This window comes from Humulus lupulus, chromosome 7, assembly GCF_963169125.1.
Source record: "Humulus lupulus chromosome 7, drHumLupu1.1, whole genome shotgun sequence".
Lineage (NCBI taxonomy): Eukaryota > Viridiplantae > Streptophyta > Magnoliopsida > Rosales > Cannabaceae > Humulus > Humulus lupulus.
In genome coordinates this window covers 84,957,504-84,967,486 of record NC_084799.1, presented here as the reverse complement: position 1 = coordinate 84,967,486, position 9,983 = coordinate 84,957,504, and the positions used below count along the sequence as shown (strand labels likewise).

At 35.5% G+C, this 9,983-nt stretch overlaps 3 protein-coding genes and 2 non-coding genes across 5 annotated transcripts; 4 read left to right on the top strand and 1 right to left on the bottom strand.

Moving 5' to 3' along the window:
- Positions 1-475: 475 nt before the first annotated feature.
- Positions 476-2,560, top strand: LOC133788402 (GTP-binding protein SAR1A). The gene is made up of 3 exons (XM_062225873.1): positions 476-748; positions 1,233-1,364; positions 1,972-2,560. Exons 1-3 carry the CDS (start codon positions 620-622, stop codon positions 2,290-2,292), a joined length of 582 nt encoding a protein of 193 aa, XP_062081857.1. The 5' UTR covers positions 476-619; the 3' UTR covers positions 2,293-2,560.
- Positions 1,603-1,721, top strand: LOC133792917 (small nucleolar RNA snoR83). The gene has a single exon (XR_009874384.1). It is a non-coding gene; the product is annotated as a small nucleolar RNA snoR83 (small nucleolar RNA).
- Positions 2,561-3,439: 879 nt separating the features above from the next.
- On the top strand, positions 3,440-3,512 carry TRNAA-AGC (transfer RNA alanine (anticodon AGC)). Its single transcript has one exon. It is a non-coding gene; the product is annotated as a tRNA-Ala (tRNA).
- A 516-nt stretch (positions 3,513-4,028) lies between these two features.
- On the top strand, positions 4,029-5,094 carry LOC133789761 (uncharacterized). Its single transcript, XM_062227514.1, has 4 exons — positions 4,029-4,281; positions 4,382-4,452; positions 4,565-4,787; positions 4,895-5,094. The coding sequence occupies exons 1-4, from the start codon at positions 4,206-4,208 to the stop codon at positions 5,017-5,019; spliced, it is 495 nt and encodes a 164-aa protein (XP_062083498.1). The 5' UTR covers positions 4,029-4,205; the 3' UTR covers positions 5,020-5,094.
- A 1,855-nt stretch (positions 5,095-6,949) lies between these two features.
- Positions 6,950-9,752, bottom strand: LOC133788401 (pentatricopeptide repeat-containing protein At1g09190). Its single transcript, XM_062225872.1, has one exon. The coding sequence runs from the start codon at positions 9,439-9,441 to the stop codon at positions 7,981-7,983; it is 1,461 nt and encodes a 486-aa protein (XP_062081856.1). The 5' UTR covers positions 9,442-9,752; the 3' UTR covers positions 6,950-7,980.
- Positions 9,753-9,983: the final 231 nt, after the last annotated feature.

Here is a 9,983-nt window from a genome sequence, read left to right as displayed (position 1 = left end):
ATTTCTTTCTAGATATTGTGTATATTATTTAAATATAGTAAAATTGAAAAAAATAATATAAAAAAGTTAATATATATAATAGTATGGTGCGATGTGGTTTGAATCACATTTATAAAATTTAAATCGCAAACCGCACTGCACTACACAGTTTGTCAAAAATACAAATTGTAACTGTACTGCGAAAAATACTAAACAGCAAATTATTATGCAGTGTAATACAATGTGGGCAATTTATGCAGAGTGGATGATTTTATGAACACCCCTACAAATTAAATTAATAGAATTTCTGAACGATAATCGAGATGTGAATGCAACAATACGAAAGAAATCTTTCAACCTCACAAAAATAATAAAATTTATATAATTACAATTTTTTTAAAAAAAAAAGTTACACGCGGATCATATTTTAAAATCAACGGTCCAAATTTGGCTTATGTAAGTATCTAACCGTCGGATGGTTTTCACTCGACTCAACCTCGTTAGAGTAGTAGATACATTATTTTACATAAACACAACACCAACATACTCGAACAAACCCCCTCTCCTCTGGTTATTCTTCGATTTTGGAGTTTGGGGCTTCGATCCGCCGGTTTTGGTAGTGGGTTTTTGGTGAAGCACCATGTTTTTGCTGGACTGGTTCTATGGTGTTCTTGCGTCCCTCGGATTGTGGCAGAAGGAGGCGAAGATCTTATTTTTGGGCCTCGATAATGCCGGCAAAACCACCTTGCTTCACATGCTCAAAGATGAGGTTTTTTTTCTCAATAAAATTATATGGAATTTAATTATGAATATTGGTTGTTTTATTTTAATTTTAAATATTTCTTTTTTTTTTTGGTAGTATTATTACTCGGTCAGTTTGTTTGTTCAGAAAAGAAAAGGAATATGGCTGGAAATTACCAAATTTTATTTTTTAAATGTTAAGTTTTTTATTATTGTAACGATTGTATAATCGTTGATCTGAGCTGAATTTTTTGCGTTTGCCCAAAGAAGGTTGGTAATTCCCATGGTTTTATTGGTGGAAGCTCTTAATTCCTTAAGTTAAAATGGAGTTATGGAAAATGTTGGATTGATTGGATTGTACTGAATTTTACTCACACTATAAAAGAATTGAGATAGCAGTTTTGTTTAGCTATCTTCTTCTTTTGCAGATGTGAAAATGGTGGTAGTTTTTCTTAATAATGTTATAATTTAATCATTATACAATTTTATTTATTGATAATGGATTATGGCAGAGATTAGTGCAACATCAGCCTACACAGTATCCAACATCCGAGGAATTGAGTATTGGGAAAATCAAGTTCAAAGCTTTTGATTTGGGTGGACATCAGATTGCTCGTAGAGTTTGGAAAGATTATTATGCCAAGGTATTATTCATATTAGTATAAAAATGCTTACTGCAAATGGTGACTGGCTTTTCCTTTATGATTGGCTATTTGAACTTTGTTATTTATTTATGTGGAAGCGGTTTTGGACCCAAGTTTGCTCAAATCGAGATTAGATTAATGGTCATTGGTTTCTTTGATTTTATTAAATGTTATTATTATTTATTTTACTGATGCTTGCTATTATAACTGAGTATCTTATGATACTTTTGCCTCCATAATCCCAGATAAGCCTTTTTTATGCTTATCTGATTCATGGGAGGCATATATGAACAATGGTAGTTCGCTGATAGCACCTTTTCCTTAGAAGGTATGCTAATAGTACCTTACCAGACATATTATTCTTTAAAGTTAAACTACTGCTTTATAGCTTTACTTTAGAGAAGGGTTTATATGTTTGGGAAGGGAGAGCATCACAAATTTTTCACTCAAAGGGATTTGGTTGATTGTTAAAAAAGAGAATCCAATGGGAATCGATGTTCATTTAGTGTGCATAATCAATGTTCTTCCCTTGTTCTTCGTTTTACTTGGCTCTTTTCTAGTTATTTAAGTTAAAAAGAAATTAAAACTTTGTGTTCCTTCCATTAAGGTGGATGCAGTGGTTTATCTGGTGGATTCTAATGACAAGGAGAGATTTGCCGAGTCAAAAAAAGAGCTGGATGCTCTCCTCTCCGACGAGGCATTGATTGATGTTCCATTTCTTGTCTTGGGAAACAAGATCGATATACCGTATGCTGCTTCCGAAGATGAGCTGCGCTACCACCTCGGACTGAACAACTTCACCACAGGCAAGGGGAAAGTATACTTAACAGGTTCAAATGTCCGCCCTCTTGAGATATTCATGTGCAGCATTGTGCGGAAAATGGGTTATGGAGATGGTTTCAAATGGCTTTCTCAGTACATTAAGTAGAGGGAAATTTAGGACGTAAAAGTAAAGATTTGGTTTATAGTTTTTAAATGTTATTTCTTATGAAACCAAGCTGTTGGTATTGGAGATACTTTACTTTGTTCTTTCCATGAAATGACAAAACATACCCCTTCCCCATGACATGTTGAGCAGAAAAGAAAAACAAAAAATATTATTTTTTTGTTATGATTGACGATTGTTTTTAGAGATGTCTAGCTTTTTATGCTCAGTTTTGCCCCACTTGTCTAGTGGAATACCCTTCGTTTGGATTCTGGAACTATTTCTACACCTTTTATTGACACTGAAGCATCCTACCTACCATACCACAGAAACTCAAACCAGATCTTATTCATTGGGGTCGGTTGTCAGTTTATACATTCATTCTCATTGAGCGGACTTGAGGCAAACGTCAAATGTGAAACAATCTACGAGGTGATTGGGTTGAGATATTAAAGAACAGCCAAAGATGGGTTTTCAAATAAGTTAGTGTAGCCACAATAGTAAAGATTTTTACTTGTTATATTACGAGGGTTTATACATTTTTGTATTATTTTGTTCAATTATTTGATTAGATTTTGTGTTTTGACAAATTATTTTTTTAGACTTTATGTTTTGTAAAACGTTCAAATAGACCCTTAACACAATTATTAAATAAAATAATTGTGATTTTGTTAAGAATTGTTAGTTTAGTGAATTATTTGTGATTTTAGTTCAATTTTTTTTTATTAAAATCGAGTTTAAGGGTGTATTTGAATTATTTTACGAAATACACACAAGTGCAAATAGGTAATTTGATAAAACACATGGTCTGAAAATGTATAAACACTATTACTAAGTTTTTTTTTGGCAAAGATTACAATTTACACTTAATTTGGTATGTTTGAGAGAGTTTCATGCGAATATGGGAGTTTTGTTGCAAAAAAAAATTAATTTATAACTTAAAGTGCAACATTTTAAATTATATATTGACTTTTGTTGTCAAAAAAATTGTTTCGTGAACTAAGTGCTTACTTAAGCTGCAAATTTTTCAAAAAAAAAAAAAAGTTTAAGTGAGTTTTACTATTCTTTATTTATAATTATTTTTAGAATGCACAAAATTTGAATATATTTATTGCAATTATATTATGTTTTATTGACAATCTCTCATCAAGGGGATGTAGCTCAGATGGTAGAGCGCTCGCTTAGCATGCGAGAGGTACGGGGATCGATACCCCGCATCTCCATTTGTTTATTCTTTTAGTTTAATCTTTCTCAAGATTATCTTTACACCCACGACACGAGTCACAAATCTGAGGTCTACCACTCTACCTCAAACTACTTCTTCCAACCATTTGATACCAAATTTTATAGTTCAAATCAAATTCAAACCCAGTGCATCTCTCCCACACTTTCTTTGGGTTTTGTTCATTTATGGCTCCTCTGCCCTTATCAATATTCTAACAAAACTTTGGCATTTTCTACACACGTTCTATTTTTCCTACTTAACATAACTTACATTGGCTCTATAGAGCCATAAAATTACTATTTTTCTTAAAGAAAAGGCAAATTTTCTTTCCAACAATTTAATGATAATAATAATGAATCATTAGTTGCCTGTTCAAACACTCAAAATGCCAAATGATATCAGAACATGTACTTCAAAGTAGGTAGTTTGGACACCAACTTCACTCCTTTCAGTCCCTTTGTCCCAACTCCTTGTTGCTATAACTAAGCTTAACCCACCAACCTAACCTCTTTACCCTGCAGCCTTAATTTCTCAGTTTACCCAAATTGACTACAGGCTCTAATCTCATGCACTAATTGTCAAAAAAACAAAAGATAGTACTCTCTTATTAAAACGTATTCCCTGGCAACTGATATCAGTTCATACACAACCCTATTTACACCTCAATTTTTTCACCTCTGTAGTTCTTCTTATGGCTCTCTTTACCATACCAAAACACAAACTCCTTGCTTTCACTCTTCTCATCGTCATGTTTTGCTTCTACTCAGGTTAAAACCAATAATGCCCATTGTTTATAAATACGTATATATCTTATTATACAGTCATTCTGTTTTCTGATGTTTGAATAATGGGTTGGATTCAAAACAGGAAAATGCAAAGCACAAGGCAACCCAACAGAAATGTTTCAGAAAGCCTTGTTCTGTTTCAATAACAAGTTTGTAAGTACTTGATCATAAATCTGGAAATTGAAATGAATTTTAATATATGTATCATATTCTTTCATTTTTTTTTCTTTCTAACAAGCATGTTTGTTACTCCAATTGGAATCAGATCTATGCTGGTTGTGACAAGACATATAGATTGAATGAAGGTGGAAACCTTAATATCCCTCCTCAAGCGGTTGGCTTGTTCTGTAATGGACCTTGTTTGGCTGAGACAGAGTTAGTCCTCAATTGTGTTGACAACATTTTCTCCAATTTCTTATTCTATAATAAGGCAACTATAGGAGACATAAGGGGTGCTTTAAACGTTGGCTGCACCTACGACCGGAAAGGTGGACTATAATTATATTTATATATACCTCATCATCTTTTATATGTACATGTATATATATAATTCTTAGAGTGATTATTGTGACAATAATTTGTTGGTGTAATGTAGGGTTATTCAATTTTGGAGGGTTTCCACAAGGTGTAATAAGCCATGCAGAGAGGCCGAAGATTTCAAGTATGGTTTATGCATTGATATTGCTAATTAGTGGAAGCTTTTACTTCATTTTGTTTTGATTTTAAAAGTGTAGTCGATGGACAACATGTGAATATTTTCCCAATCAAATGAAGAACTGCAGTGACTACTTAAAATCTGTATTCTCAATAGCCAAGGAAAAGGGAATCAGGAGAAATGTTTTAGACTAATGTATGACATATTTATATACATACAAATTATACATTAATATATATGAACTTCGCCTTCTTTTTAAAGTGCTTGCCATAGGAATTTATACACAGAACAAAACCACCATGATGGAATATTATTTAGAGATTAATTATTCGCTTCAAGGAGTTGGCCTGAGAAAATAATTACATTTAGAAGCAGGGTGAAAAAACAGAATATTGAGTTTATAATTAATGGCAAACATAAGATGTGGTGTGACCCACCAAGACCGGCCTAATTCGCATAAATAAATTCTCCTTTCCCTTTGTTAATATCATCAGTACGTTGTGTAATATATAATTCTATTTTAGCTTGAAATCATTCTGAAAGTGAAAGACTTTGTAAAAGTTAGAAGGTTCAATTCAATAAAACCTATTTATTATCTGCATGGTGGAATACGTTCATGAACCTACAAGGGTACAAGAAAACTACGAGGAAGAAGAGGAATATAATTGGCCTCATTTGTGCTCTGTCCCTATAAATAGCTTACAAATCTACTTGTTCTCTTCACACCACAAGGAAAACCATACTAACACTAAACTACAAGATCAAGTTTTGCTCAAAGTAAGGTTGAAAAAAATGCAAGGACTAGTTGCTGTTCAGGGAGGAATTCTTATTCTTGCAGTCCTGCACTGGTGACTACACCGAAGAAGGAACTGGTTGTTTTTCCAAAGGAAGAAGTTAGCATTAAGAAAGAGGTTCCGCAGCCTACCACTGCAACCCCATCTAGTGAAGTTGGACTGGGGAAGCTCCCCAAAGATGAGAAGCCTTAAATTGTTCTTGTTAAACAAGAAGAAACTGTCAAGGCCAATGCTGGTCGTGGTAGTGAATGTGGTTTTAATTGAGGAGGGATAGAAGTGGAATGAGGAGAATGGGGGATTGGTCTACTGGTTTGGTTTGATTTTGTTTTTTTCCCCTTCGCATATCGTAATTAAGGTTTGTGCCTCCGAAAATTTCGGGCCGAGCCTGGCCCATATTCAATTCGTGCTGGGGCAGGCCAGACCATTTTTGAAAGAGTAGGCCCAGCACGGCCCATGGGCCTGGCCCATGTTGTGTCATGTCTGGCTGGCCCACTTTCTATATTCGGGCCTAAATTTGGGCTCACTTTATTATTGCCAAAAAATATAAGAATGAAGAATTGAACCTTCCATCTTAGCTTTAACCATCAATGGACTTACCATCAAACCAAATATATTTCTTTGTTTAAGTTATAATTTTAAATATTTTTATATATTTTTTAACAATATTTTACACAAAATTATATCAAAGATAATTATTATAATTGTAATACCTACTAATAAATACTAAAAAAATTAACTCACAAATCTTAAAATAAATTAATATAATTATAAAAATATAAACATTGAGAAAAATAAGATTTCTATTATCATTTTAATTTATTAATAATTGACAAATAAAAATTTATTATGATTATTAATGTCAAAATATCGGGTTTTTTATCGTGTCGTGCTTTCAGGCTAGTTTGTTCGTGCTTTCATATCGTGTCTTCGAGCTTGTTGTGCCGTGCTTAGGCCCATGTCGTGTCGTGCCGTACCGTGCCAATTTTCAATTCGTGTCGTGCCTGGCCCAGACCCATATTTTTTCGTGCCGTGTCGTGCTTGTGCCTTTCGGGCTCGTGCCGGTTTCGTGCCATGCTAGAATGCCCGGCCCAGATTTACAGCTATATTTATATTTATATATACATATGGTTCTCAAGTAATGCCTCTTTGTCTACTAAAAAATGTATTAAACGCTTACGTCACTTTTTTGTGTTGGGGGGGGGGGGGGGGGGGGGGGCGAAGCCAAGTCTCCACATATTATTGACTAGAAGATACACACATCAAGCTACTATAGTGAATATTCATTATCTCAATTTGTATGTGAAAATAGTAGTCATAGACCTTTTTGCAGGTGAACCTTTTAACCTTTGGTATTGGTCAGCAGCTCAACAAGCACCTTCGGGCTCTCTAAAGCGGAGAAAAGAGCGAGTTCTGTTCCATTCCTGCCGACTCATTGTATTTAAAACCATCAAGCTACTATAGTGACTATTCATTATCTCAATTTGTATGTGAAAATAGTAGTCATAGACCTTTTTGCAGGTGAACCTTTTAACCTTTGGTATTGGTCAGCAGCTCAACAAGCACCTTCGGGCTCTCTAAAGCGGAGAAAAGAGCGAGTTCTGTTCCATTCCTGCCGACTCATTGTATTTAAAACCATCAAGCTACTATAGTGACTATTCATTATCTCAATTTGTATGTGAAAATAGTAGTCATAGACCTTTTTGCAGGTGAACCTTTTAACCTTTGGTATTGGTCAGCAGCTCAACAAGCACCTTCGGGCTCTCTAAAGCGGAGAAAAGAGCGAGTTCTGTTCCATTCCTGCCGACTCATTGTATTTAAAACCATCAAGCTACTATAGTGACTATTCATTATCTCAATTTGTATGTGAAAATAGTAGTCATAGACCTTTTTGCTTTTGCTGCAGCAAAATATGAAACGTGAACCTTTTAACCTTTGGTATTGGTCAGCAGCTCAACAAGCACTTTCGGGCTCTCTAAAGCGGAGAAAAGAGCGAGTTCTGTTCCATTCCTGCCAACTCATTGTATTTAAAACCATTATAATATAATGGACTAAGCGTCCCCAACTTCTGCTTTTTACTTTCCAAAAAAGGTCTTTTGCAATCTCAATCATATTTTCTTATGCTTCTTCTCCGTCTGGATATACCTTTTGAGCTCTCCAGTCACCAGGAGGGGGAACAAATATTGAAGATCAGCCACAAATAAAACAATTCTAGGCTTCAACAAGCATCTTTTATCAGCTGAATCCAATCGCACTGTGTCCTGGCGTTTTCTTAACACATTTTTCTCTCATTAACACTCTGACCTGCTCAACTTTATCCCACCTACCTTCCTCTGCATAAATGTTTGACAGCAACACATAATTACCGGAATTCCATGGTTCAAGATTGATAAGCTCACGAAGTGCTGTTTCCGCGAGTTCCAAATCACCATAAGAACGACAAGAACTAAGCAATGAACCCCATAAAGCAGCACTTGGCTTCATTGGCATGCTTTTGATCATGCCATGAGCCTCCTTCGTACGTCCATTTCTACAAAGAATATCAATCATACATCCATAATGCTCAAGTTTCGGTTTAATTTTATGAGATAGTGACATTGAAGCAAACACATCTCTTCCCTTTTCCACCAAGCCTGCATGGGCGCAACATGCCAAAACTGATACAAAAGTGGCATTATTAGGCTTTACGCCTTTGTTCAACATTTCCTCAAACAACTCAACCCCATGTTGACCCTTCCCGTTAAAAGCCAGGCCTAAAATCATTACGTTCCATGTAATAACATCTTGGCGATGCATTTGCTTAAAAATACTTGACGCTAATTCCAAACTTCCACATTTACAATAGAAATCGATCAATGCATTCCCAACAGAAATAACTTCTTGCAAAAGTCCTTTGGAATCTGTATAAGAATGTATCCATTGCCCAACATCAACCGCCCCCAAACGAGCACAAACAGGCAACACACTCACTGCAGTAGCATCATCAGGTTCAAAACCTTGTTCTCGCATTTCACCGAAAATTCTTAAAGCTTCACTATCTCGCCCACTCTGCGCCAGGAAGGAAATCATTGAATTCCAAGAAACAATGCTCCTCTCACTCATTTTCCTAAACAGGGACAAACCCATATCAACATTACCACCTTTGCAAAAGCCACGGATAAGTAAATTCCAAACAATCACATCTTTGTGAGGCATTTTGTCGAACATCTTCTTAGCATCCTCCATCACCAGACAAGTTGCACAGAGCTCAACAATCCCAATCTGTATGGAACCAAATGACTCAAACCCAGATCTCAGAACTTGGGAATGAACACACTGACCGATTCTAAACTCACAAAGACTCGAACATGCCTTGAGCAACGGCGCAAAAGTGTACTCGTCGGGACAAATGGTGTGACTCTTCATAAGATTGAACAAAAGCAGGGCATGTTCAAAGGGTCCGCATAAAGAGTAACCCTTAATCATGGAGTTGAAGAGGATATTTTTCGGGTTCTGAGTCTGCTGAAATACGCGACTGGCGTAACTCATTTTTTTGAGAGAGCCGCAAACGGAGACGAAGTGAGCCAGGACTTGGTTGGACTGGTGGAGACCGTGGCGGAGGAAGTGGGCGTGGATTTGAGGGAGCTGTTTGCGAGTTTCGTGGCCGTGGAGAAGACGGAGGACCCTCCGTTCGGCCTCGCGACAAGCCTTGCCCATGGAATGTTAATAGCCGAAACAGAGGGACTTTTTTTTTTTTTTTTTAACAGAGGAATTGATGGCAGCATTCTGTGTTGGCGGGAATATAACTAAAATAAACGGGAAATTTACACTTTGGCCCCTACTATCTTAGTATTTTAGAGAAATGGCAAAATTGCTCCTTGAATTATTATACTTTTTTAGTTTTACCCCTTATATTTTATTGCATTACAAAAATACCTCCTTAACTATTTCCACTTTTTGTGAAAATGGTTTTTTCTTGTTATGTTTCATCTATTTTTTATGGATTAATGACTACTAACGTACTTCATAATATTTTGAGTTAACTCTCATCCTCATTACTATATTTTATCCCATTATAGTCGAGAAATTCAATAATAGACTTATTGGCTTTGTCATTTGTCCATATTATTATAATTTACATAAATATTAACGGATTTGGTAGTTGCAATAGGGTATAAAGAATGAAAGTAACAAATTATTGTGCCCTTAATTTTTTCGAGTCCTTAAGAATTATCCTATAACTATTCAAAGTATTTTAA